Source organism: Agelaius tricolor, unplaced genomic scaffold (genome assembly GCF_023055355.1).
Source record: "Agelaius tricolor isolate 1412-34295 unplaced genomic scaffold, bAgeTri1.0.p SCAF_5, whole genome shotgun sequence".
NCBI lineage: Eukaryota > Metazoa > Chordata > Aves > Passeriformes > Icteridae > Agelaius > Agelaius tricolor.
Window position 1 is genome coordinate 23337859 of NW_027269265.1, and position 27450 is coordinate 23365308.

Consider the following 27450-nt stretch of genomic DNA (forward strand, 5'->3'; position numbering starts at 1 on the left):
GGCGGCAGCGGCGGGAAGCGGTTCCGGGTCGCCGTCGGGAGCCGACATGGAGCCCGCGGGGCCGCGCTGAGGGAGCGCCGGGCCGAGCGGGGCCGCCGTCGCCATGTCGCTGGGCGAGTACGAGCGGCACTGCGACTCCATCAGCTCCGACTTCGGCAACGAGTCCTCGGGCAGGGGCGGCTCCCGCGGCGGCGGCGGCGTGCCCGGCGAGCAGGAGGAGCTGCACTACATCCCCATCCGCACCCTGGGCCGCGGCGCCTTCGGCGAGGCCACCCTGTACCGCCGCACCGAGGTAGGTGCGCGGCCCCGGCGGCGGCGGAAGGGCTCCGTGCCGCCGCCCCCGCCCAGGGGCCCCGGCGCCGCTCCGAGAGGGGCGGGGGCCGCTGCCAGGGCCGGAGGGGCGGTCGGCAGGGGCCGGTCCTCGAAGGCGCTGGTGGCCGACGAGCCTCAGCTGGGCTCGGCCCCTGGGGTGACCGGCAGCCCCAGGGGGACACTAACAGCCCCCAGGGTGACATCCCCCGGCACCGCTCTGGGAACAGCCTGGATACGAAGTGACAGCTTCAGCCCTCAGTGTCCGGGGCTGCAGGGTCTGGGCTTTGTAGCGTTTGGGCACTGCCAGTCTCTGGGTCCCCTGAAGTTTGGCAGGGAGATGTGGAGGTTCTTCCCACGCTAGTAGACTACTCATTTTTCTGTGTTTTGTTCCAGTTACAGAGGACATGGGGTCATCTCATACAGGTAACTGTCTCACATGCTCAGCATTTCAGTGTAATCAGGGGAGACTGGATGAGAAGCCAGTCCTCCCGTTGCTCCCAACTCGTTCAATACCATCCAGTTCAATTGTAGTTGTGGTTTTAGTGGCTGTCAAGGAAAAATGCTTGATTTAGTTCCAAAGGAAAGTTCTTCAGTTTTTTTCTGGCCACCTTGAGGTGCCCTGGCTTGCACAGGTATAAGTGAACACTGTTCACTTGAGAGATCACTCATAGCATGCCTGATAACGTGTGTGGGCCTAACAAGGGCAAACTAAATCTAAATTAATTCTGGTTTCCTTATTGGCTTGTTTTGGAGAGGTTTTTTGTTTTGGTTTTTTTTTGTTTCTTTTGTTGTTTTATTTTCTTTAGGCTTTTTCCTTTGAATATTTGTAACAGCTTATGCTCTTGTACAATATCCTACAGTTACAGCACTAAAAGTACAGTGTTCTCCCTTTACTCGAGTAAGTTTAGTCTTTATTGAAATAAGACAAACCCTGTGTCTTTCCCTTGGTTTGGTGTTTGGTTTTGGTTTTTTTTTCCCCAGAGTGAGTATTGGCCAGCTAGCAAGATGGCTTCAGGCCATTACTATTTCTAATGACAAACTGCAAACCTCAAAACTTAAGTTGTGAGGAATATTTTTCTGAAATATGTAAGAGACAGGAAAGTCTTTTAATTTTCCTAGTATTTTAATTCCCTGGTATAAAGGCACATACTGTTCTCTTCATAAGAGTGTGTTTTTAATTGAAAGATGTTTTTGTGTTTCAGGATGACTCGCTTGTAGTGTGGAAGGAGGTGGACCTGACCCGGCTGTCAGAAAAGGAGCGTCGTGATGCTCTGAACGAAATCGTTATCCTGGCCCTGTTGCAGCATGAGAACATCATTGCATACTACAATCACTTCATGGATAACACCACGCTCCTGATTGAGCTGGAATACTGTAATGGTGAGATCCCTACTCCCATCTGTGAACAGGCAGCTGCCATGTGTCTGGGTCACTCTCCTGCAGAACCTGCAGCAAGTGTTTCTGGGGTCTGGAGAGCAAAGGAGGGGTGGTGAATTCTGCTGCATAGCTCCTGAAGAGGAGACTGAGAACCCTTCTGATTTGTGTCTCAGATGCTAAAAAAAGAAGCCCAGTAGTTAGTGGAGGCAGTCTATGCAGTTGATGATTTCTTGAGTTTTCTGAATGGCTGGTGTGCTGAAAGGATTGGATTACTGGTGATAAACACTTCCAGTGCATCTTGCTGTGTTCTTTTAGGAGGGCAGTGGGAAAAGACTGGGAGACTCTCTGGGCATCTCTAGCAGTGTAGAATGGGGCTGTTTTTTCAGTACTGTTACTTAAAAAGGTTTATAATTTGGCATTTATAAATCAGAGCTTAAAAATGTCGTGGTACGCTGCAGTCAGGTCTTTTTCCTGATTTCTGCTTTCAGCTTTTACATTTACTATTAAAAAACCCCAAACAACGAACCTGGTCCTTCTGGTGGTGGAGAAAGTTTTGAAATTCTGTCCAAGAGTAGCTCAGATGATGGTGTTTGGAGTTGGTAGGGAAGGCAATCCTAGCTCAGATAGAGCGAGAGCAGGATTTGCAATGAGGCTGTGACCAGCTGTTGCTCTTAGATGGCAGGAAGAGGAGCCCATAGACAGTTTACACTGCTGGAACAGGATACATGCCTGGAACTGCAGTGTGGCTTCTGTTTGGGTGAGTGGGACAGCTCCCCAGGCAGAGTATCTGGTGTTTGTATAGGGCTTGCATTAAGCCTTGGCTCATTGGTAGAAACATTTTTTGCTGGAAAAGGGTATAGTCGTGTTGTGATTACCTTATACAGCAGATTGCTTTCACTGGAACAGGTTGGAGAGCACCACAGAGTTGTGCAAGGTCCTTTAGAAGGGTGTCAGATATCATGGTTGGCAGCTTGGCCAAAGCTGGTTTTTCTTCTCTGCTTTTTGTTCTTATGGAGGACGGAGTCCAGTGCAAGCATAGGGGAATGTTAGCTCTTTGAGGCGCCTTTTATTTTAGGCGTTCTCTCTCTGTGTCAATTGCTTACTTGCTGTGGAAAGACTGCATGCTTGAGGCCATGATAAATTTGTTGGAGTGCATAGAGAAAAGCTGTGTAGTCTTGATGTCTGTGCACATTTGTAAATGCCTCTGTTGGCTTTGGGATAATAACCAAGAGATGAGTGTATAGCTGGTGTTGCCTGAATGTGTCTGAATGGCAGAGAACAAGGGACATGAGAAAGAGGAAATCTTCTTTGGACTTCCACGTAGTGGTTGTGCCAATGCATAAAGAGTTGTTTCTTTGGCTTTTTTTTTACAGTGTACAAGCCCAAGATAATTTGTGAGTAATTTTTGAAGTAAAGCTGGACTAGTCACTTTCAGACACTTCTCAGAATCCAAAGCTTTTACTGTTTAATTGGCTTGTCTCTTCTGAAGATCTAGAAAAGAATTTCAAATTTCAGTAAATGTTGCCCCTGTTTTACAGAGGAGCAAGGCAAGTTATTGATTTATTTGCTTTTGGTTCCATGTGTACATCGTGGTACTGTAAGACTTGGATTTACCATGGGATAACATCAGTGAATACAAATGAAATACATTTGGAAAGAAATATCCTATAAAATACAGTAATTGAAAAGAGAATAACCTGCATTGGAAGGTTAGATGTGAGTAGATGAAACAAATACAAAATTAATTTGGTTTTTGTATGTGTGCATAGAAGTATTGGTTGTATGAGTCAAGAGCTAACTTGTCTCCTTGGGTAGGATTTTGGCAATGTAGTACCTATCATGCTGCTCTTTTGTTCCAAAAAGCTGCAAAAAAGATGGGAGAAAAAAAGAGAGATGAAAAACACAATTGACTAAAAACCTGCAAAATTTGAATGGTTAGAAAAGATATTCATAAGAAGAGGCAGAAGTGAATACTTTGGTTAAATTGTGAGTGTGAAAGTGGTTTGTAGCTAATTTGTAAATGTGAACATAAGGCAGAAAAAAGAAATGCTGAGAAGTTACAGCAAGGCTGAATGAGAAGAAATATATATAATATATGATAATTGGGATTTGGAATAACAGCAGGAGGTGATCAGAGTTTTGGGATTTACTGTTTGGGTGCTGATCTGACAGGGAGTTTAAATACCTGCAGCCCTCAGCATAATTTCTTTTAGCTCTCCTTGATTTTCAGTCTGCTCTCTTGAAGTCATGGGGTGCACCAAAGATTTCTGCTGATTTCAGGCTTCTGTTAGTGGTACTGTTGTTGTCAGTGCTTTGTGAATTCTGCACCAGTGTATTTGGCAAGGCAGATAAAGGAGAGGCCAGTCCAGAGGGAATAGGTAGGGAAAGACAGTAAATTGTGCTTTCAGGGACTACTCTGACTTAAAAATTGTTTTCTTTCTCTTTTTTAATGTATTATTTGTATATATAATGCTGAACAGGACAATCTCATGTGATTTGGTGTACACCTAGACATGTTTACATACTCCAAGAAAACACTTAAAAAGATAAATAAAAAAGTAGGGACTGCTGGCTGAGCTTACTGGTTTGCTTTTCAGAGAGTATTAAAGGGTGGTGTTAGAGAATTGTCTCTGCTTAGGCTTAAACACACACTGAAGTTCTTAGATGGAAGAAGAACTTAATTTTGTGAGTGCCTGATGAGTTTAAGTGAAGAATGCTGTGAGAGAGCTGTAGTGATGGATCAGATCTCTTAGGGGGGTTGAGTATTCCCAGCAGCACTTGAGCAGAGTAACTGCTGCCATTAACTAAGATGAACATCTCTGTCTTTCTCACTCACTTATAATTACAGGAGGGAACCTCTACGATAAGATTCTGCGACAGAAAGACAAGTTATTTGAAGAAGAGGTAATTTGGAGTGGTTTGAGGGAGCAGTGGGGCTGGCCTAATGTTCTGGCAAATACACAAATAATCTGTAGGATTATTTGTGTATTTCTTCAAATTTTTTTCATTGTGATGGTGGGGAATTTCTGTGTTTATCTGGGGGCTGGTATCCTCCTTGTTCAATATTGCAAGCATTTATGGACTATCTGAAACTTATTTTCCTTTTAAATTGTCTATAAGCAGTATATAGTTCCAAGGGAGGAATAATGAAAGAGAGCTGGCTTTCTTCACCTTATCATCTTGGCAAACATTTAACTTTTAAACCTCTTTCTGTGTTTCTTCCTAGTGGACCCTCTGTTTCTGTCCCTTCTTAACAATTTTGTACATATTTTTTTTCAAGTAATTTCATTGAATCTATCTTCTCATTTTCTGTCTTTATTTTATTTAAAACTTACTGTTTGCCGTCTGCTTTCACTGCATGCTGAGCTGATTAGTTTTAGATTACACTTACTTGTCTTATATAGTGACTTCTAAGGCTTTCTGGCTCATGGAGAGTATTTAATGATCCCAGTTCATATTTTGGAGAGCAAAACTGTAGGTGTTTCCCAAGTGGTCATTAGTTGTCATTCTGAAGTCTTTTCACTTATTGGATCTCTAATGCTTGTCAGGACAGACACTATGAATGGAAGTAGAGCAATCTACCTATGGAAATATCTGTTTTAGAGATTTCCAAACCAGAAAATTCTAAAATTTTCATACTTCTGAAAGGGCATCTAAATGGTATGGCCAGGCCATCTTGCTGTGCCTCAGTGGGACAGGGACGTGTAGGGTTTTGTGGTTTTTTAATTTTTTTCAAGCCTCACATTATACTTATATTTCTCCCTGTGCAGATGGTGGTTTGGTATCTCTTTCAAATTGCCTCAGCTGTGAGCTGCATTCATCGAGCTGGAATTCTTCACAGGTAAGTGTGGCATGCAGAAACCAGTGCAGTTCATGGTGGTCAGTGAAGAACTTCTTTGCTCTTTTGTTTGAAGCAAGCACCAAGCTTCTCTCCACAGTGTAATAGGATCTCCTAGATGTCAAGAATCCCTTTTTTATTGGGCTAGAAACCATCTTGTGATAAATGTGCAGGAAATCTCGTATTTGAAGTTGGAACTGCAGCTGTATGAACAAAGAGTTTATCCACATAGGAAGGAAGTAAATTTGCCCTTTATTGCGATAGCACATAAATGATGTTTGTTAAAGTGGGTAGGAAGAGCATTTACCACAGGGCAAAGGTACTTCTGAGCTGTTCCAGAGTTAATAGCTGCAAGCCAATGTGTACATCATTCTATAATTCCTGGAGGCTAATGGTGATGAAGACTCTGCATTTGTCCATTGCTCTAATATAACCTGAAGATTTGTCCTGCATTTGTCTGAATCTTATTTCTGTGGCCTGTTACTTAAGAAGCTAGGACAGTCTGTTAGCTTGTAGTGGTGATTTTGACAGTTATTCTGAGATTTTAATGTGTAGCTAATTACTTTTTTTTTGTTGCCCTTTTCTGTTTGGGAGCAGTAAATTTCACATCTTATGTGTGTTTCAAGGAGGCCATGATGTTCCGGGGGATACTGCACATGTAGACAGCCACCTCCAGCACAGTTGGATCATGTGCTGCACTAACTTATGGGGTTAGCTGTGTGAGGATGTTTTCTGTAGGATAGCATCCTGGCTGCTGCCATTCTGAATCTTTAGTAATTGGCAAGCCTTGCTAATGAGGGGCTGGTAGCCTACACTCAGCAAATAGTGCCTAAGTTTTTGGCCTGAAGCAAATGCCATGTCTCTCCTGCTTTGCAGTGATTTCCTGCTTACCACCTCTGAACATGTGTGGCCCCAAATCCTTCCATAATAACAAATGGAACAATTATTTAAATGTTTGCAGTGATTTCTTTCTGCTGCAGACATTGTCAGAGTGACCCAGGGCTTTGTGATGGCCCAAGTGGATGAATGCAAAGTGCTGCTTTACTTGATGTTTTCCTGACCTACACTGGGAAGTTGTTGATGGTACATTAGGAAAAGTGGGTGTTCAGAAGTGTTGGCCATGAAAAGCATATCATGCTGCCAGGGCTTCCTCTCTATTTCCAGCCTCTTGTGTTGATCTGTGAAACCACACACGGATTACTCTGTCTGAGAGAGTTTTCTATCAGTTTTGGCCATCAGCCTTTCGACCTCTTGGGCATAGTACCTAGAATCATGGTATCATTAGGGCTGAAAAAGACCTTCAAGATCTCAAGAGTCAAACTGAACATCACCATGTCAACTAAACCATAGCACTAAGTGCTATATCTAGTTGTTTCTTGAATGCTTCCAGAGATGATGGTTTTACCACTTCCCTGGACAGCCCATTCAATGCTTAACGACCCTTTCAGTGAAGAAATTCTTCTGATAGCCAACCTGAACCTCTCCCAGTGTGTCCTGAGGCAATTTCCTCTTGTGAAAACTGTCATCAGTTACCTTGGAAAAGAGACTGACCTCCATCTTGCTGCACCTTCCTTTCAGGCAGTGGTAGAGAGTGGAAAGTTCTCCCCTGAGCCTCCTTTTCTCCAGGCTAAAGACCCCCAGCTCCCTCAGTTGCTTCTCATCAGACTTGTGCTCCAGACCCTTCATCAGCTGTGTTGCTCTTCTCAGGACACACTCCAGCCCCTCAATGTCTTTCATGCGGTGAGGGGCCCAGAACTGGACTTGAAGTGTGGACTTGCCAGTGCCGAGAATAGAGGAACAATCCTATTTGTTTTAAACAAGAAGGCACGCTTCTTCTGATACTGGTTAGGATGCCACTGGCCTTCTTGGTGACCTGGGCACACACTGGCTCATGTTTAGCTGCTGTCAACCAGCATCCCCAGGTCCTTTTCTGCTGGGCAGCTTTCCAGCCATTCTGCCCCCAGCCTGTAGCACTGCCACTGTTGTGGCCCAGGTGCAGGACCTGACATTTCACCTTACTGAACCTCTACAACTGGCCTCAGCCCATGGATCTAGCCTGTCTAGATCCCACTCTAGAACCTACCCTACCATCCAACCCATCTGCACTCCTGCCCAGCTTGGTGTTGTCTGCAAACTGAGGGTGCACTTAATCCTCTCGTCCAAAATATTGATAAAGGTATTAAACAGGACTGGCCCAACACTGTGCCCTGGGGAACCCCACTGGTTACTGACTGACACCTGGATGTGGCACCCATCACCACCATGCTCTGTGCCCGGCCACCCAGGCAGTTTTTAACCCAGCAAAGAGTACACTTACACAAGCCATGGGCTGCCAGCTTCTCCAACAGCCTGCTCCTGCATCTCTAAAATTTCCTTCCTAAAGTATGTCCAGCCTTCCTAGACCCCTTTGTTTTTAAGAGCAGTTTCCCAAGGGTCTGTCTGAACCAGTGTCCTGAAAAGACCAAAGTCTGCCCTCCAGAACTCCCAAGATGTAGAGGTTTGGTTGACCCCCCTCCTTACTTCACCAAGAATTGAAAACTAATTTTGTGGCCACTACCAAAGACGGCCTCTGGCCACCACATCTCCCACCAGCCCTTCTCTGTTCAGAAACTGCAGGCACTGCCCCAGTAGGCTTTCTGACCAGATGTGTCAGGAAGTTATCTCCACATCCATCCTCCAGGAAGCTCCTAGACTGCCTCCTCTCTGCTGTGCTGAGTTTCCAGCAGACATGCAGCAGGGTAAAATCTCCCACAAAAACTGGTGATCATGAAACATCAGCCAGCTGCTTGTGGAATCTCATCTGGGTCTTCATTCTGCCTGGGTGATCCTCCCCCTGATTCTCACCCCCAGGCACCAAGCCATATTGTCTCTGACCCTGGGCTCTGTGCAGTCGAAACGCTCCCCAGCATTCAGAGCCACCCCACTGCCTGTCCTTGCAGCCTGACCCTTATGAAGAGCTGCACTGCAGCACTCCAGTGGTCCCCCCACCCCATTTCCATGGTGGCAGCTGTGTCACAGCTTCCCTGCTGCACAGTGGCTTCCAGGACCTCCTATTTGTTACCCATGCTGTGTGTGTTGGTGCAGATGCACTTCACCTGGGCTATGGATTTCACCCCCAACACTGGCATGCAGCCCACAGGCTCCTGTTTAACCAGCCTGCTCTTACCCCCTTCCCCCTTCAAATCTAGACTAAGCCTTCTCAGTCAGCCCAGCCAACTCATGGGCTAGAATCCTGTGTCATGTTATAAAGAATTCTTCTTGAGGAGTAAAGACATTATGCTTAAGTTCTAGAGTGGCATCTGTTTCACACCCTCCGTGTATGTGTTTATATTTGCATACATACATATTCATACTTACACTTATGTTTTTAGTGAGCTCAGCGTCTCCTGGCTTGGGTCTATTTATAAAACTAGCAAAAATAAGACCTGCTCAATGACCTTCATACGAGAAGAAACTGAGAGGGGAGAAAGAACTATCTTTGATCTGTGGCCTTTACATAGGTGTCTGAGCCTGAGCTTCTGCAACTGTGTTGTGTTTGTGTGGGAATGTGATAAAACATGGACAACTGCAGTTACTGCCCTGGTACTTGGGACAAAATTGCCTTTGGAGAACTCTGTGTACATATGTGTGACAGAGTGCTGGCAGAGTAGCAAGTAGCTCATTTTAGGGGGAAAATACATTAATCTGTGAAAAACTGTGAAATCTGTAAGCGTATTCAAGTGTTTGAATTTTTTTTTCTCGTTTCAGAGACATAAAGACATTAAATATCTTTCTAACTAAGGCAAACCTGATTAAATTGGGAGACTATGGGTTGGCAAAGAAGCTGAACTCTGAGTACTCTATGGCTGAGACTGTGAGTATCTGCCATCTTTGTGTGCAAACTGAGTTGTGTTTTTCTTTCATCTCTGCATGCCTTGCAGAAGACCAGGGATGCTGTACGTTCTTGCTGCTTGTTTTCTGTTACTTTCCTTTCCCTCACCCCTCAGTGTTATAGTATCATAGAATTTCCCTCAGTGTTATGGTATCATAGAATTAAGGCTGGAAAAGACCTCTAAGATCATTTAGTCCAACTGTTAACGCAGCACTGCTGTGTTCATCACTAAACCATGTCCCCAAGTGCTGCATCCACAAGTTTTTTTGAACACTTCCAGAAATGGTGACTCAACTACTTTTTTGGGCATCTTGTTCCAATGCTTGACCCTTTCAGTGAAGAAATTTTTCCTAGTATTTTATGTAAACCTCCTCTGGTGCAACTTGGGGCCATTTCTTCTTGTCCTGTCACTTATTACTTGGAGACTGGCACCCACCTTGCTACAACTTTACTTCCTAACTTTGTCTCACTAACTTTGCCATATTTGCTGATGTGTTGCAGCCTCCAGTTATCCTTGCTTCCAGGTTACCTTTTGGAGGTCTGTCTCTCTGGAAAGCAGCAGCAGACTAAAGATAGGTGCCACTATGGGAATAGAATTGTACCAGAGCTGGTGTAGCCATGCTAGAGAGCACTGCTCTTCTTTCCCCTAGGCACGGTACTTCTAAAGGTGAGTCTTTGTAACAGGAAGGCAGTGTTAGCTGAAGGACAGAGACAGCACTATAGTCACATCAGAGCAATGCTCTCCCTCTGGGCTAGTTAAGGCCAGCTTAACAAATTACAGTAATTTTGTCATGCTGCTGTGCTAACAGGTAAATTTTGCCTCAGGTGGATCTGAGATAGCTTGGATTTGTGTGCCTGACATTGCACTGTGCCACAGGCATGTCTCAAATCTCTTTAATATTCAGGCTCTGAACTGGATTGTGAAGAAGCAAGAAAGGCACTTGTGTTTCTTATGGTAACCAGATGTATGGCTTATTGGTAATGTTCCTGAAGGGGGACAAAGCTTTGTAGGAGAGATTAATTCTGCCAGAAGGCTGTCAGACTTGGCCTTGTTCCAGACCCTGCCAGAAAGCATTTTTGCAGCCAGTTATGACACAGGGTAAGCTGTATTGCAGGCACTTACAAGGTTCAGCTTGGATTTCTCAGCTCCATTAATATCTGTGGTGAGGGTTAGGCTTGGAAAGGGAGACATTGTCTGAGGTTCCTGTCTGCTAAAGCCTTTATTATAGTTTGGGACACAAGCCAGCTCACACTTCCTTTTACCAGCCTGTATCATTCAATTTAAGGCCAGGCATTGGTGTTCTGTTAGGATGTGTAGTTAAATACTTGCCAGTCTCCTTCCAGAACATGAGCACTATTGTGCAGCTCCACTGTAAGTGGGAACTCAAGGCTGCTGCATAAAGCCTTCACTAGGCTGGACTGCAGTAGAGTCACTTCTGTTTTTCACACTTTTCATGGCCTGACTTTCAGAGGCAGTTCAGTCTGTGCTGTGAATTTCCAGGTTTGTTTTAGCCTGTGTTGTCTGTATTCATCTATACCTACTAGACCTGCAAACATTGTTTTTTCCTTTTTCACATATGAAAAATTTTGAACTACACACCTTCAACCATATTTTGATTTTTACATGCTGGCTATCCTTTGGTCTAGTTGCTCAATTTGTAACCTAATGACCAGTGGCAGACTGGAAGCAATTTTTTGGGAAATGAGTGCAAAACATGTTATTATCAGTATTTGTAATTGTAGCAGTCAAATTGTGATTTTGTAGAATGTTCACATCTTTCTTACTAAACACTGATTTCTTAATTTATCATTTTCTACCATTTACCAAAGAAGATACAGAAAATACATCTGTCTTAGAGAAAGCTTACATTGTCCTTTGCTTAAAAAAGGTTTAGGTGCAATGTCCCAGTTCTCTATGTGGTACTCAGAATCTCAGGGCTCCTGAACCTTCCCATGGCAGGGATTTGTGTAGCTCTGCAGTGGTCAGGCTCTGTGACAGGAAATGGGAGGGAGATGGCACACTCTCAATGTGCCCATTAGGTATCCAGTGTACTTGCAGAGCCTCATGAAGGGCAGGCTTTGTAAAGCTCCTTGGAGCTTTGCTGAGAGAGTTGAAAAGAGGTCATCTATAAATATTTCTCCTTTTTCTAAATTCTCTCTTACTTTGTTTTGCTGTCTAGTTTCTTTCTAAGGAGTGAGCTCCATTCATCTGGAAGCTTCATTCTTACATCTTTTATCACGTTTGTTCTGTGTCTCCTTGTTGTGACTTTGAGCTAAGCCACTGTTTCTGCAGTACCTGGGAGGCCTTTGTTTTTATGTGCAGGGGTTTGGATTTTTGTGTGGTGGGGGTGTTTGTCCTACACAAAGGAATTGTTCAGGAAAGTCCACTTCTGAAGTGAAGGCCTTTTGGGTGGGACTCAAGCCAGTTTTCTACGTACTGACCCAAAAGGAACCCTTCTTTTTCTTTGAGACAGAGCAGCCTTTGTCCTGGCACTATCTTGTGATCAGCGTGGCTCCATAGCCAAGGTCTGGCATCTGTATGTAGAAGCTTTGCTAGATCCTTTTTTCTTCAGCCTCATGTGATGGTTTCCATATGCCTGGTCAGTACATAAGGCCCTGAGTACCCCTAAATGATGTATATTTATGAGAGGGGAAAGTCCTTGCTGTGTTTTTGTGACTATTACTTTAGTGAGAAGTCTGTACCATATCAGGTACATGAGAAGAGAGGTGTCTAGGATCTTTTAGGAAGCTCGGGGCCAGACAGGTTTGTGGGTGACAGGAGAAAAAGTGTGCTTATTGTTCCCATCCCTCCAGGACATTAGGGAGGTGTATCACCAGTGCTGTGTCTAGCTCTGTCCTGTGTGAACAGAATGGGTACAGAGTTCCTGAATTGAAAGCTGCTGGATCATTTCTGATTTTTAAATGTTTTTTTTCCTAGCTGGTGGGAACTCCATATTACATGTCCCCAGAACTCTGCCAGGGTGTGAAATACAACTTCAAATCAGATATTTGGGCTGTGGGCTGTGTCATCTTTGAGCTGCTTACCCTGAAGAGGACCTTTGATGCTACTGTAAGTCTTCAAACCAATATGGACTGAATAACCTTATTTTTTATTCTTCTAAGATTCACACTCAGCTCATTGTTTTCTTCAGTCATTTTTTTCTTTTGTTGTTGTTTAAACCAACTAATTAAAAAACCAGTGGCCTGAGAGTGACAGCTATAGCCAGAGAAAATGTCTGCATGATTCCCCTTATCCTTCATGCAGATTTCCCTCCTGCCTTCATGCAGCAGCCTTCCTGGCTTCTGCCAAACCCACCCTTGTCTGCAGCTCATGTTTGTTAGATGCAGAATAATAACTGTGCTAATTTGTATCATGGTTGTGAAGGAAGTGTCCTTTTCACTACAAGGAGGAGGTTTGTGACTGTGTAGTCTTCTTGCCCTTTTAGCATTACTAGCTGTGAATTTTCTGTGTAGCATTCTGTAGGAAAAGGTTCTGGCCTTCACATTTCATAGGATTAGATCCTGTTACTCTTTCTCAAAATTTGGCTGCAAGAGAAGCCTGGTCAAGTTGGCTTAGGGGAGGGTGAAAGGAGCATTGTTGGCTGACACATGTGATTTGCTAGTTTGTGCCATATGATGGGAGAAGCTGCTAGTTGTTGTAGGCAAGATTTTGCAACCCTGAAAGAGAAGATGTGAAAATACCACCCTTTCCTGACTTTCTCCAGTGATGGCTCTCAAGTCCAGGCTTTGCTGCTGTGCTGTGTTTAAGGGCAATGTACCACAGAGGAGATTTCATGCAAAGAGAAGCTTGATCTCCCTGCACTGTTAGAGAATTTGGTGAAAAGCTGGATGTTGCCAAGTCCTATCTATCAGAGGTACCATTTCTGCAGGAATTGTTATTAGATTTCTGGAGAACCTGCTAGGAAGGGAAGAAGAGGGATGTGTCCTGATCAGAGATGGAGGAAGAAAGTAGTGGTGGCATCTCTCCCCATTGGACACATTGTCCAGTTTGGTTCCATTATGACTGGTTTCTGGTTTCTGCCTAGAATCCCTTGAACCTTTGTGTGAAGATTGTACAGGGAAATCGTGCCATGGAGGTGGATTCCACTGTCTACTCTTGGGAGCTGATCCAGATGGTGAACTCCTGCCTTGATCAGGTTGGTGAAATATTTTATAACTTTCAGATGCCCATTCCCAGCTGTCTCAGCCATGGAATTCATGGGTGAAGGGGAATGACATGCCTGTTTCAGTATGTGAGCTGTTGATGCAGAGTAATTTTTGTGGGGCTTGAGGCATCACTAAGGTTGGGCTTTCTCCAGTCCTCTGAAAACTTTGTCTCAGTCCTGCAGGCTCTGGAGGTGTGCTGGGTTTACTGTGATCACAAGTATTTAATGGGCTGGTAGAAGCAATTATTTTTTAATGCAGTGCTGTGAAGGTAGGAGCATCATCTCAGTACAGTCTCTCAGGGCTCTGGCTTTCTGTAGGAAATTAATTTATTGAGAGCAAACATAGTATTAATACTTTTGGAGCATGCAAGTCCCTCCTGCACATCTGCAGTATTTATCCCTGTTCACTCTAAATGTTTGAATGGATTCCTTTTCGGTCTGAAGGGAGTCAAGGAAGGAAGTCCATGCAGGCATGAATGAGTCTTCTGGCCCAAGATTTTGTTGTAGATGATGAGTATTTCCCAGAGAATTACTTGTTGCTTTCTTCTTTCAGGACCCAGAAAAGAGACCCACTGCAGATGAATTGCTCGAACATCCCCTCCTCAGCAAACGCAGGAGGTAATCTCAGATGGTCTTGCCTGAAAACCTGGATGGCTGACAGGGAACTCAGGAGGAGTTGTGCAGACTGGTGGTGTTTATGCTTTCATAGTAACCTTCTTAAGTGAATTTAGACTGATGTGAGGCAGATATTTAAGTACTTCATTTTCTTTAGGGGAAAAGCGCATTTTTGCAGTCTTGTCTTCTGGTCTGATGTTCTGTTGGTGCGTGGGAAAGGCCTCTGCATCCTTAGAAGCTTTTGTATTGAGAACCTTGAGGTATTCCATTCTGAGACTGTTTGAGGAATGCTTCTTCTTACTCTTCAAATTTCTGTGAACGAAGAGTCACAGAGATCCTCTTGCAGTCGTTGGAAAAAGCCATTTTGAATATATATATATTCAAAATATATGGATCATTAAGTATAGAGAATGATATATATTCTTTCAATATACAGAGACCTCCACTTTTTCCTTTTGTTGTCTCCCTCTTTGAGAGAGACTTGCATTGAAAGTGGCCCATGTTAGCTTAGTTTAGACCATCAGCCTGCACACACTATCTTGTCATGACCAAGACAGTAATTCTGGGCTGTTTTTATTCCACATTTATTTATTTGGGGACAGCAGACTTAGTCCTTTATAGCAATACTCTTTTGCTTGGTAATCAGCGGAGTTTGAGTTTTGTCTCACTATAGGCATTGGTAAAAGCCCAAATCCTGATAATATTTAGCCTTTTAAGGTTATTCTTGTGCAATATGGGTATTGGTTGGCTGCATTTTCATGCAGACATAGTTTGTTTTCCTCAGCTCTCTAGAAGTTTGTTAGCTGTGTGCTACATTACTTCTGCCCTACTTACTGTGTATTGCTGCGAGCTGGTAAACAGCTGCCATGCTTCCTCCAAGAGGCAGCAGCATTTTATTGGAAAGGAAAACAGTCTGTGTGTGCTGCTTGTCAGTAAATTGCATAGACAATGTTGCTGTTTCCTAAAATCCTTTTTCTCCCTTGGCAGGGAGATGGAAGAGAAAGTCACGCTGCTTAATGGGCCAAATAAGCGACCAAGGTAATTATTTAGACATGTGTTTGAAAGGAAGTATGGAGAGAACAGCTCCCCAGAGAGGAACTGAGAGTGTTAGCCTGTGACTACTTTAATGGAACAGTGTAGTTTAGAGGATCCCTGGATGCTAGAAGTTTGACACAGCAGTAGCATGTTTATTGTCCTGTGCTTTACTCTGCCTTTTTATATCCTACTTATTTGCATGGCTGGAGCTGTACCTCAGCAGGTCCCATCCCGCTCTAATCTGTCCTACTGAGGATGTCATCTTTGCAGCCTACATATCTGAGTTGTAATGTAGATCTCTCCTTTCACACAGATTCCCTTCAGCAGGAGGAACATGACTGTCTGAATGATGAATATTACATTAATATAAATAAATATCTTCTATAAAACCTGATATAGCATAGCTTCAGCACAGTTCCCAGCAATCCTGTGAGCAGGGCTGCTCTGTGAAGCAGTTAGCTTCTGTGACATGTATAGCTGGTTGTCTGTTATTTATCAAATAGAATTTGGTTTTTATTTTGAATTTTATTTTTGAAAATAAAAACCATGAATGGTTGTGAAGAGGAAACTGCTAGACAACAGCAGGAAAATGGATGATGACAGGGAATGCAAACTCATGAAAGCATGTATGTTTTGTGGGGGGGGTCTTGTGCAGGTCAAGTACCGTGAACGAGGCTCCCATTGCCGTGGTGACTTCCCGCACTAGTGAGGTGTATGTTTGGGGTGGTGGCAAGTCCACCCCCCAGAAGCTGGATGCCATCAAAAGTGGCTGCAGTGCCCGCCAGGTGTGTGCTGGTAACACTCACTTCGCTGTGGTGACGGTGGAGAAGGAGCTCTACACCTGGGTGGTAAGTGAGACAAGCTGCAGGAAGCGGGTCAGGGTGGGAAAGGGGGGTTCACATCTACTGCTGACTGTTCATGAGCTTGTTTGAATCAGATGGGCAGGGAGCTTGGAAAGGGAGAATTCCAACTGCAGTGGCCACTGAGGCCATCTGAGCTGGGGCAGACACAAGTCTCCCAAGGCAAGGGTTTTTCTGGGAGACATTTTCTGTTGTGACAGGAAGTGTCTTGGAGACTTGCTGTGCACTTGAGGTTTTGTAGATGGTGGTCTTGCAGGCCCAAACACTGAGTCAAACATCTCTTCCTGAGATGTTCATTCCATTCCTGACTACTTAGACGTGCAGTGGAGACTTAGTGATTCTCAGTTTTTGTATTTTCTAGGAGGTTTTTCAAGATCAGAATGGGTGGGATGAGTGACCTTTTTGTAATACAGTTGTCATCTGCAAGGCAACTTCCATCTGAAAGCAGAGGGATCTCATGCTAAACAGCTCTGCCTTTTATGATTAGTGGAAATTCTGGAATAGTTTAAAGTGAATAAAAAATGTTGGCATATAATGTATTTTAAACAATTGAATTCAGTCTTCTCTGGTTGAGATGGTCTCTCACATGGAGGTCATATCCTGGCTTCCATGGGTTTTTATATTGATTATACAGAGTCTGTTAAAACAGGTTAGAAGTCAGTAAGAAAGGAAAGAGATCCAAATAGGAGGAGACCAACTTGGAGTAATTTGCTGCATGTTCCTGCAAGGACAACCACTAAAAACTTTCAGCTGGCTTTTAGTAGTTTTTGTTTCAACAGTACTTGTTTTATATAATTTTCCTGTATAATTGCTATGTCAGGCCATGTCAATGACACTTGTTTCAGGTTGTGCATTTCTTTGCAGCCATTAGGATTTAGAAAAGTAGTTCAAAAAGCTGAAGGATGAATTTCAGTCCTGCAGCAGGGAGCAGATTCTGTAGCCTGGCAGATGAGGAAGGAGCAGGGATTCCTCACCAGGTGCTGACCTGAGGCTGGATCCCTCCTTGTTAGTGCATCACTGCACTAAAGTCTGTGCTGCGACTGAGATTGTTGCCTGCTGTATGTTCAGAGATGGCAGTCTCTTCCCAAGAGCAGACAACATTTTCTCTTGCTCCTTGCTGTCTTCTGTTGTTTGCTTCTGTTGTTTACTGTTAACTATTGACACCATCTGTGGGATTCTGGGAATGTAACCTCACCAGGGGTTTCTGTCTTGCAGAATATGCAGGGGGGCACCAAGCTGCACGGGCAGCTGGGACATGGAGACAGAGCTTCCTACCGGCAGCCAAAGCACGTTGAGAAGCTTCAGGGCAAAGCCATTCGCCAGGTGTCCTGTGGAGATGATTTCACAGTGTGCATCACGGGTGAGAGCTGCAACTCCTTTGGCTCAGACTATTAAGGATATGTAGGTATTGACAAATCCTGTCACTTTGCTGAGCTGTTGGAGGTGTTTGCCTTCACCATGAGATTAGCAAAGCAGCTTCATGCACAAAGGAGAAAGCCCCGTATGTTACTCATCCCTCAATTTGGAGGATAGTACCAACATTATTACGTTTGGGATAGATTGTATCTCAACATTTGAGATAGCTCAACATTATTACACAGAGGAAGATATTGACTCCCAAGAAGGATGGGGTTTTGCTAAGGATGTGCTACTTTTTGGTGATAAAGCTGGGTGTTGACCACAAATCTACGTGTCTGTACAGAGTTTCTGCTTTTACCTGTGCATGTGTTGCCTCCATTCATGCTCACACTAAAGACAGTGAAGCCTGAAATCAAGAATGCGGATATATTTGAAACTCTCTTTGGACTGTGTGGGGAAAGAATCACCCAGTGATGAAAAAGAATGTGTATCTAGGATTTACTGTTTAATTTGGAATGCTTGACATCTGGTAGCTGTCTCTAGTTCTAACCCTGCTCCTTCTTTAAAGGATGTGTTAGGTGTGGTGTTGTCTATTATAGAAGAATCTGACTCTGCTTTACCCATGGAAATTATTCTCAAAAAGCTTATTTTTCCAGTGCTGAAAAGGCAGAAATTTGACAGAGATAAGCTCATTCATTTTGAGGAAGGAGTGACTTAGATGGCCACAGAATCAATTTGTGCGTTACTGTTAAAGAAATTGGCAGGTTCAGACAAAGGTTTTTTGGCATAGAGGTAGCTACAGGTTGTCATGTAAGATCCATCTTAACATGAACAAGAAAGGACTCCATAGTCTCCTGATGACATTCTTCTGCACTAAAGAAGAATATTGCAGAAAAGAAGTTGCTCTGACCATGTCCTAAGAAGTTAATATGCAGCCTAACAGGAGCCCCATGTGCTGACCAGGCTTCCCTTCTGTCCTTCAGATGAGGGCCAGGTGTATGCCTTTGGCTCAGACTATTATGGATGCATTGGCGTTGACAAGGCTTATGGCTCTGAAGTGCTTGAGCCCCTGCAGCTGGATTTCTTTCTTAACAATGCTGTGGAGCAGGTCTCATGTGGAGATAACCATGTGGCAGTGCTGACCAGGAACAGAGAAGTCTACACGTGGGGCTGTGGAGAGTACGGTAAGTGGGGTTTCCCTGATCCCTAAAGGCACTGGGACGTGCCTGCTGGAAAGTGGCCTGCTGCAGGTGTGCAATGCAGGGCCTGGGTGAGGGCTGCCTGGTATATACCCTGGGGGCAAAAAACATTGTTTATTTGGGACTTTCTTTCCTTTAAAAATGGGGAACTGGAGACTGAAGCCTTAGAACTTTGGAAAGGTCTAAGGTGCCACTTGGCTTCCCAATGGTTCTGTGAGTGGGGTTGGTGGGCGATGGTGGATGTAGGGGAGCAGGGAGATTCTAGTTCTGTAGGGAGATTATTTTGAGACTGTGGAGAGGCAACACCAGTTCTTAGATATGGGCACTTGGGGAGGCCATTTTAACTGCAGTCTTTTCATTGATGCAGGACGCTTGGGCTTGGACTCAGAAGAAGATCACTACACCCCTCAGAAGGTAGGGCTGTGACTACTTCTTAAAATCTGCAAGGGCATAAATCTAAATTAGTCGCTGTTTGGAAATACTATCTCTCTGAGGCTCAGGTGTTTTTTCTGAGACATTATAGAATTTTCAAGGGTTTTAACTTTGCTTCTTCTCTTCATTTTGCTTCATTTCTCTCCTAGCAATCATGGCAGAGTCATACCACTCACAAACCAGACAGCATCATAGCTTAGAGCTTCATTGCACCGATTTCCGTGATGGAACTGGAAATGCCAGATGTTGTAGAAATCATAGTGAGAAATACCAAATGGCTTACCTTGGGTCTGTAGAGGAAACTCACAGCAGTGCAACTACTGCGAGTCTTTGAATCTAATATAATGACTTAAAGATTAGTTGAAAGTAGAACCCTCTTGAAATACAGTGCTGAGGTAACTGCAGTATTCCAACCCACTGTGGGTTAGAAACAAATAAGGATGTGCCTGGAAGCCAAGTATCTGTGATCACACAGTATCACACCCACATGGCACAGACACAAACCCAGTCCTGCTCACCTAACTGTGTTTGCTGTTTGTAGAGCCCATCTGGCCAGGTTGCCTATGCATCATATTTCAGGTTCCTGTGCTGGTCACTGGTGTCTGCCTTGAATATCTGCATTGTGACTAGAGTTTCCATATGCTACAGACTTTATGGTATTCTTACAGCTTCATTCAAAGTAACTGTGTTGGCTGTTGATAATGTCCAGACTAGCTGTGCCAATGCTCTACCCTCATATGTTTTCCATGTGCCAGCTTCCATGTAATAGGTGTTGGGATTTTTATTTTCTTAGGATGTATTTCTTCCACCTAGGTGGATGTTCCGAAGACCTTAAACATTGTGTCCGTTCACTGTGGCTGTGATGGAACTTTCCTGCTTACCCAGACAGGCAAAGTCTTGGCATGTGGACTCAACGAGTTCAACAAACTGGGCCTGAATCAGTGCACAGCAGGGATAATCAATCATGATGTGAGTGTGTTTGGATGCCTGGCTCCAGCTCCCAGCAATCAGTAGTATATGGGGAAATGGAAGTTCTCTGACAAAGTGCTCATTAGCTTCCTGCCAATGCTTTAATTCCAGTCAAGACAATGGATACTGGGATTGTGGGAAGGGGCAATTTGTTCCTCAGTTTTCTGTCTGCCCTGTGGGCTTATGTCAGATCTGAGGTGGTGAAACAGAGTGAGCTGCTCTGGTGGCTTATCCAGTGATACGGATTCTGGCAGTTTTTTATCATACTTGTTTTAGGACTGTCTTTAGGTCCTAAAACGTAGACTTTATGTCCATTAAACCTAAACTTTAAGTTTAATATCGTGGTCAGCTATGAGCTCGCTTGAGTAGGTCTTAGCTGATGAATGTGTGATTTTTTCACTCTGTGCTTACCCACATCTTTTGTCAGACATACTGTGAGGTGCCATACGCCACTTCCCTTACTTTGGCCAAGCAGCTGTCCTTCTACAAGATCCGTACCGTTTCTCCAGGGAAGACGCACACAGCTTCTATTGATGGTGAGAGCCTAGTGCAGTAAGAACTGAATTCTGGTTGCTGAATTACATTACATCAACTTTGCCCTTTCAGCCTGGCCCTTGACACTGGGGATTTTGCTCTTGGTAGCAAGGTTCATGCCTGCTCCAGGAACTCAGGATTCCTGTTTCTCAGCAGTCTTGTTTCCTGGCCAGCTGAAGCAGCAATGTCAGCCTTCCTGTTTTTTTAAAGGGGAGAAAAAAAAGTTTTGGGAAGTATTATACTCTGGGCTAGCAGAGGGATCATTTGTGATCAACTTAGGCTTTGCCCAAGCCACATCAGTCAGAGAACTGTGAGAAGTCCCAGCCCCCAGCATCAGAAAAGGGAAGCAATGGGAAAAGGAACTGGGGAGGTGTTTCCAGGCTAAACCCAATCCTTTTGGTTAGCACTGTCCCCTTCCAGCCTGGCTGGCCGCTCAGCAGAGCTGTTCCTGTTGTTGCCTGTGCTCTGTCTCATGGCTGCTGGCAGAGCTGGGCCCTCACTGTGACTGTCTCCTCCTCCTTCCTCCTTGCAGAGCGAGGCCGCCTGCTGACCTTTGGCTCCAACAAGTGTGGACAGCTTGGTGTCGGCGACTATAAGAAGCACCTGGGAATAAACCTGCTGGGAGGCCCCTTGGGGGGTAAGCAGGTGATCAGGGTTTCATGTGGAGATGAATTCACCATAGCTGCTACTGACGGTGAGTGGCTCTTTGCCAAGTTGCAGTGGGTTACTTTAAACTTAATCTGCAGAGGGGTTAACTGGCTCCTACTGATTGTTTCTTTTACCAGCCCCGCAGCACAGCCCTGAAATAAAGAAATCCTCCTGGCCTGGGGCTGTCTTGCCCTGTTAATCGCCCCTGTGCAGCCCAAGTATTTGCTGTCCCCAAGGCTGCAGAGTACTGACTTGGTGGCTGCCTGTTAGGTTTGTTACTGGTTTGTTCTCCCACTGTCAAAATGGAGTTGGTGGATTAGATACTTTGGGATAGCAGCTACAGCAGAAAGACTGATCCCTACAGCAACTGCAGGCTGAGAAGGAGGGAGGGAATTGAGCCCCTGAATTTCTCTCTCCTCAGACAACCACATCTTTGCTTGGGGTAATGGCGGGAACGGGCGTCTGGCAATGACCTCAACTGAGAGAACTCACGGCTCAGATATTTGTACCTCGTGGCCTCGGCCAATATTTGGATCATTGCATCATGTTCCAGACCTGTCATGCCGTGGCTGGCACACCATCATCATTGTTGGTAAGTGTAAATTTAGGATGTAGTTTTGGGATCTTGTTTATGAAGATATATTCTTTTGCCAGGAGAGTATAAATCTTGCCTGAGAACAGGCCAAGTTTCTGGGGGAAATGTGGCAAGCTGCTCTGAGCCATAGGCCTGCAACACTGGCTTTGTAGGAGTTATCCTGCTTTCTTTGTGGCACTCTGACTGAAAGCACGCTTCTCTCCTTGCAGAAAAGGTGTTGAACTCCAAAACAATACGATCCAACAGCAGTGGTCTGTCCATTGGTACTGGTAAGTAACATGCCCTGAGGAGCTCTGGTTTAAGTCCACTCAGTGGTTAGTTTGAGTGGAGGAAGTTTGGTCCTGCAGCACAGTTTCTCTCTGTTTGAAAGGCCTCACTGAAGAGCTCAAAGGGAAGAAATCTGGTTGGTGCCATGCACAGGAAGGCCTAAACCCGAGAAAGCAACAAGTGAAACAGGATAAACAGCATGGGTGCAGAGAGGCCTTTGTTGTTGAGGAACTTCAATTTGACAAGGAAAAGCTGAGAGGAATTCACTGAAGGGAACTGATATGAGAAGGGGCTATAGTTGCTGGAGAGGTGGAGTCCAGTTTCTTGGACCTGTGGGAGGGCTGGGGCCAAGAAACTGCAAAAGACTGCTGCACACAAGCCCTTGTGGAGAGGCCTGTAGGCAGTGTTAGGAGCTAAACTGCTGAGGGGGATAATGCTAGCATGTGCTCTCACCATGGGCATACAGTACACATTTATGCATCTTCTCTGCTCCATCTGGGGTTTGCAACAGGAAGAGCAGAGGTGGGAAAAGTATAAAGTTTTCCTTTTTGTTTGCTAGTGCCTCAGAGCTGCACAACTGGGGGAGGAGAGGAAGAGGATCATGAACAGGAAGCAGAAACTCCCAATCCCAGTGGAGGCTTTCGGGGAACCATGGAAGCAGATCGTGAGCTGGGGGGCTGGATCAGCACCACGGAAGCTACAGGAGGCAACAGTGCTGACAGCAGCTCCTGCCCTGGCTGGCTGCGGAAGGTAACGTGGCTTCTCAGAAATGCCTTAAAGGGGATCTAGGCTGGGAAAGCTGGGTGGCCCCTTCCACCTTTGAGGGATACTCTGGTAGGTTCTTAGAGCCGTGTTGCACAGAGCCCTTAAGGCCTCGCTGCCAGTTTAACCACAAGAGGGTGTTGGTGCATCAATTGAGATGAAATGACCTGCAGGAAGTTGGCAGGCCTGAGAGAGCTTCTTTTGTATATCCAGGAGCTGGAGAATGCTGAATTCATCCCCATGCCTGACAGCCCCTTTCCTCTGAGCATGGCATCTTCAGAGCCTGAGAAGGAGACTCTTCCTTACCAGAAACTTCAAGGACTCAAAGTGGCCTCTGAGGAACCCGTTGGATTAAACAAGCCCAAAACAGAGCCCTGGGTAATGTTATCAAAGTGAATGCTTGGCTAAAAGCTCTTGGGGACCATAAATGGCAATGTTTGAATTATGGGGAGAGCTGAGAAGAGACTGTTGGATAGCCCTAATTCATCTGGATGAGGAAGAGAGGGCTGGTGATAATCAGAGATGATGCTGCAAAGAGAAAAATTCTCAAGGATTTTTTGGGAGTACAAAGCTGATTCTTGGTCAGATTTAAAGTAATGAGATCAGTTCTGTGGGAAAATGTGTATAAAGCAATTGGAAAAAAAGAGAAGCTGAGGGCTCAGAAGCCTAGCAGAAAACAAAAATTTAGAAAGCAGAGATAGGAAGAAGAATTGATACAGAAAATCAATGAGAAATTACAACCTGTGAGACTACCTAACTTCAGGAGCTTTCTGTCCCAAGGGAAGCATGGATCCTACACTTAGGGAAAGGGGGGTAAACTGTATGGATTTTGGTGCTAGGAGGATAGGAATGGCCTTCTCAGGAAAAGAAGGAAGCTAGTGGCTTTGTACAGAGGACAGAAGGAGAAGCATCTTGTTGACCCTGCCTGCTAGAAATTTGGCAAGTCAGGGAACAAGCTGGGATAACACTCTGGGTGTGTTTTTTTTCTTGTGGCATATACAGCTCCTGGCCTTGCACTCAAACCTGGCCTGACTTCCTTCTATGTCTCTGCAGCCTACTTGCCTGAGTCCAGCCTTACCATGTGGTGAAGGGAAGGATGCATCTCCTGGTGCAGGCTGCATGTGCAGTGCTCTGCAAGTGGAGGTGACACACCTGCGAGGCCTGGTTTTACAGTGTCTGGAGGATCAGAAGAAGCTGCAGCAGGAAACCATTCATCTGAGTGCCCAACTCCAGCGGTTCTGCAGGAGAATGGAGGAAATGCAGCAGGTGAGAATCCGTCATTTGGGTGCACATCCGTGCTCAGGGCTCACCATGCTCCTGCAGATTGTGGAGGCTGTGCAGAAGAGAGCAACTCTTAACAGCCATCTCTATCAGAACAGAATTTGGTGGGACTAAGAAAGATGCCTGTTTCTTTTATAAGCTGCTGATGCAGGCTCTGATAGTAGCAAAACAGGAATGAAGCCAAAAGAGTTTCCTCTGAGGACAGCGCACTGTTTTGAGGACCTGGGATTTCCCTTTATTTCTCTTGATGAGAAGTGATGGTCAGTCATACGTTGCAAAGAGTAACTAATGGCTGTGGAGAACACAAACTGGGCCTTGTGCAGCTTCTAGCTTTTGTGCAGCTTGTCCTGGCACTGTTTGGGTAACTGCTGTGTGTTTTGGCAGGTGAAGGTTCATTCCAAAGGAACACAGACAACCAAAGAGGAGATGGAAGTGGATCCAAAACCTGATGTGGATTCAGATTCCTGGTGTCTCCTGGGAACGGACTCGTGCCGCTCCAACCTCTAGTCTCCTGAGCCCACTGGGATCCATCTAACTTCACAGCACACTAACCGAATGCAGAGAGCGGCTTTTCTGGCGTCAGGTCACTCGCGGACAAGGAGCGAGGCCGGAGGCTCCAGAGCAGCACCCATGTACGTTTGATATGAACTAGGAGTGAGTTTGAGAGGGGGAGGGCCCTTGAGCTCTAGGCCAGCTCAGTGATTGAAGCAGCAGCAGCTCCTCTTTGTACCTTACCTGTCAGTTCTGCATGTGAGGCAGAACGGCCCCATTATGGCGATGGCTCCAGTAGCAGCTTGTGGCCCTTTCATTGTTTCACTGTTTCCTGGGAGCTGCCTTTGGGACCCCAGTATTCATCACTGCATCTCTAGATGAGAGGAGGAAACATGTTCTGTACTGAAGCTGGCTGAGCCCTAAGACCTGCCACCTTCACTTCAGAGGGGTGAAGGACTAGGATCCTCTCCTTACCACGTGGTAAGGCCCCGGCAGTGAGGCTGCTTCCCTCTGCTCAGGCGCAGAGGGACCAGCGAATGTGTCATTCTGGAGGCAGTGGAGTTGTTCCTCTTAGGGAGATCATGGTAGACAGCATGTCCCTGGCCTCGAAGCATAGCTTCTGGCCATATGGCTGAGTCCACTGGTCTGTATAGACAGAGTTTGAAGGCTTTATTCTGGGTGCTGAGGGCTTTCCAACTTCCAGGCGATGCACCAAGTGAATCGGGTGTTTCCCGTAGCAGTAGTGGGGACTGTCTGAGATTGGATCTGTATTTCTTGGTTTCAGACCACATGTCTCCCAACCAGATGCCAAGCATCTGGGCCTCAGACTAAGTTACCTGTTTCTTGCTCCAGCTGCTCAACTTGGTTTGGGTGCCAGAGTTTCTGGTTTCTTGGCATAAGCCTGTAGCTGCTCCCTGCTTGGCTTCTCTTTTGCTCAGTCCCTGTGCCTACACTCTGTGTGGGTGTGGGAAAAATCCGTGTTTTTCCACTCAGTGTTCTGATGAAGCTGGAATGCCATTTCCTACCCAGAATAGGTCACTACTGCTGTGGTCTCAGGATGCAGCCTTCTCCAAAGACCATGAATGATCAAATCTTAGTCCGGAATTCACCTTCTTTCAAGAAGTGAGACGTTTTCCCAAGAAAATTGGAGATGGGAAGAGGCATGGTCTGATGCTCAAGATTTATTCATTTTCTGTTAGAGAACAAGGTTAATTTTATTCCCCCTAAATTTATTAGCAAACTGACTTTGAAGTAAAGCTTATGGGATTGGTAGGATCCCCGGGAGCAGCTAGACTCCCCTGCCTTGGTGCCTCCAAGGAGTCCTAAGTTCCTCTCACCTTTGCTGTGAGAGTGGGATTATGATTTCATCAGGTTTAAATGATCCCCATTGATGGCATGTTACTAGAATTGCCTTAGGTCTACTGGAGGTGAATATCATATCACCTCTGACAGGCTTCTTTTGAGAGACTATTCTGGGGAATCCAGCATTCCCCATTTGTCTCTAGAGGTGGATGCCAAACCATTTGCTCGTAACATAATGCTCCTTAAATACTTCTTTGGTGCCTATTGCTAGTATCTGGGAGCTGAATCAAGTGCTGTCTTCCCAATGCAGTGTCCAGGGCAAGAATCGTTCCAGAGTGCCTGTCCACTGCTACCAGAAGCAGGGCAGGAGGAGAGCCCTCCTGGGAGGCAGTGAGAATCAGGTGCCCTGGTACAGCCAGGCTTGTTTGCCCTTGTGGCTCTGCTCTCCTTTCCCCCCCGTGCATTGGAGCCAGTTCTCAGGTTAGGGTCCTGGCTTGAGGGTCGTTGTTCAAGTGCAACAGTGCCTTTGAGGACTGAAACGTTGAGCCTGAGCCATGTCCAATAAGCAAGCACCAAGCTGATGAGAGTCGCTCTCCTGCAGTGCACTGCTATCCTCATTTCTCAATGCTCTGCAGTTGGGAAGCTAGGTGCACAGACTGGATTCCCCTTGGATCTAGTGGAGGATTAGGGCTCCTGACAGAGGATGCCCTGTGCTCCACAATCTCATATGTGCCTTAGAGGATTCACGCTATCCAGGTTGTGCCTGTTACAGAACACAGATTTCACACCAGCCAGCTATGCAACAAAAAAAAAAAGCAGTTTAAAGGTAGCACCTTTGTCTTGGGCTGAAAATGGAAAGGCAGGCAGGCAGAAGTGCCTTTGAGCAGTTTCAAACCCTTTTTACTTCTCCCCTTCTTGCAGTGCTAGCTCCATATGTGTTGGTCTCCTGCTAGTATTGCTACTGAGTTGTTGTAGTGGAACACAACTTATGCCTGCTCTGACACTCTGGCTGAAAACTAGTTTGTCATTGTCTTTCTTTGAAAGGTTAAAGGGTGGAGTGGTTTGGAATTTCTGTTTAAATAAATGTTTAAACTCATACTCCTGTGTTTGAACTCCTTTTCTTGTCTTTTTTTTTTTTTTTTCCAAGAAAGGAAAGGGAAATATTCATACAGTCATCTGTTTTTTTGGCGTTCTGGTTTTGGTTATTTTCTTTTGCTTATAGAAAGAGGGTGAAAGGGCTTTTAGATTCTTTGCTCTGGTTAAAAAAAAAAAAAAGTCAGTTTCTGTGTCCCTTCATTAAAAGAAACCAACAACAACCAAACAAAAAACCCATTCTTTTCTCATACTGCTACATCTCCTCCTAGTGACCTCCTCAGGAGCTTGTGTGTGTGTGTTTATTTCCACAGTTTGAATGCAAAGTGGGGAAATGAGTAATGGGAAGAGAGGCTTAAAGGGAAGAAGTACCTGTTTTTCTCAGAATATCTTCACTGATCATTAAGGCCTACAGAAGGGAAAACCTGCCTGACACCTGCTCAG

At 45.2% G+C, this 27450-nt stretch overlaps 1 protein-coding gene across 2 annotated transcripts; it reads left to right on the forward strand.

Moving 5' to 3' along the window:
- Nucleotides 1–27012, forward strand: NEK9 (NIMA related kinase 9). Of its 2 annotated transcripts, XM_071426792.1 has the most exons (23): nucleotides 1–292; nucleotides 706–735; nucleotides 1515–1692; nucleotides 4538–4593; nucleotides 5460–5530; nucleotides 9275–9380; nucleotides 12337–12468; nucleotides 13445–13555; nucleotides 14118–14182; nucleotides 15167–15217; nucleotides 15870–16062; nucleotides 17290–17434; nucleotides 18417–18617; nucleotides 19000–19046; nucleotides 19878–20033; nucleotides 20461–20569; nucleotides 21100–21261; nucleotides 21637–21807; nucleotides 22020–22079; nucleotides 22637–22827; nucleotides 23053–23217; nucleotides 23893–24105; nucleotides 24505–27012. In XM_071426792.1, the coding sequence occupies exons 1-23, from the start codon at nucleotides 104–106 to the stop codon at nucleotides 24625–24627; spliced, it is 2925 nt and encodes a 974-aa protein (XP_071282893.1). In that variant the 5' UTR covers nucleotides 1–103; the 3' UTR covers nucleotides 24628–27012. The 2 variants fall into 2 exon arrangements, with proteins under 2 accessions (XP_071282893.1, XP_071282894.1); XM_071426793.1 differs by lacking the exon at nucleotides 706–735.
- Nucleotides 27013–27450: the final 438 nt, after the last annotated feature.

Bases quoted from the DNA above. Each gene is read 5' to 3' on its own strand.
- NEK9 (XM_071426792.1), top strand. From the start codon at position 104: ATGTCGCTGGGCGAGTACGAGCGGCACTGCGACTCCATCAGCTCCGAC. The intron at 12,469-13,444 runs GTAAGTCTTCAA...GTTTCTGCCTAG, and splicing joins AGAGGACCTTTGATGCTACT to AATCCCTTGAACCTTTGTGT. The intron at 20,034-20,460 runs GTGAGTGTGTTT...ATCTTTTGTCAG, and splicing joins CAGGGATAATCAATCATGAT to ACATACTGTGAGGTGCCATA.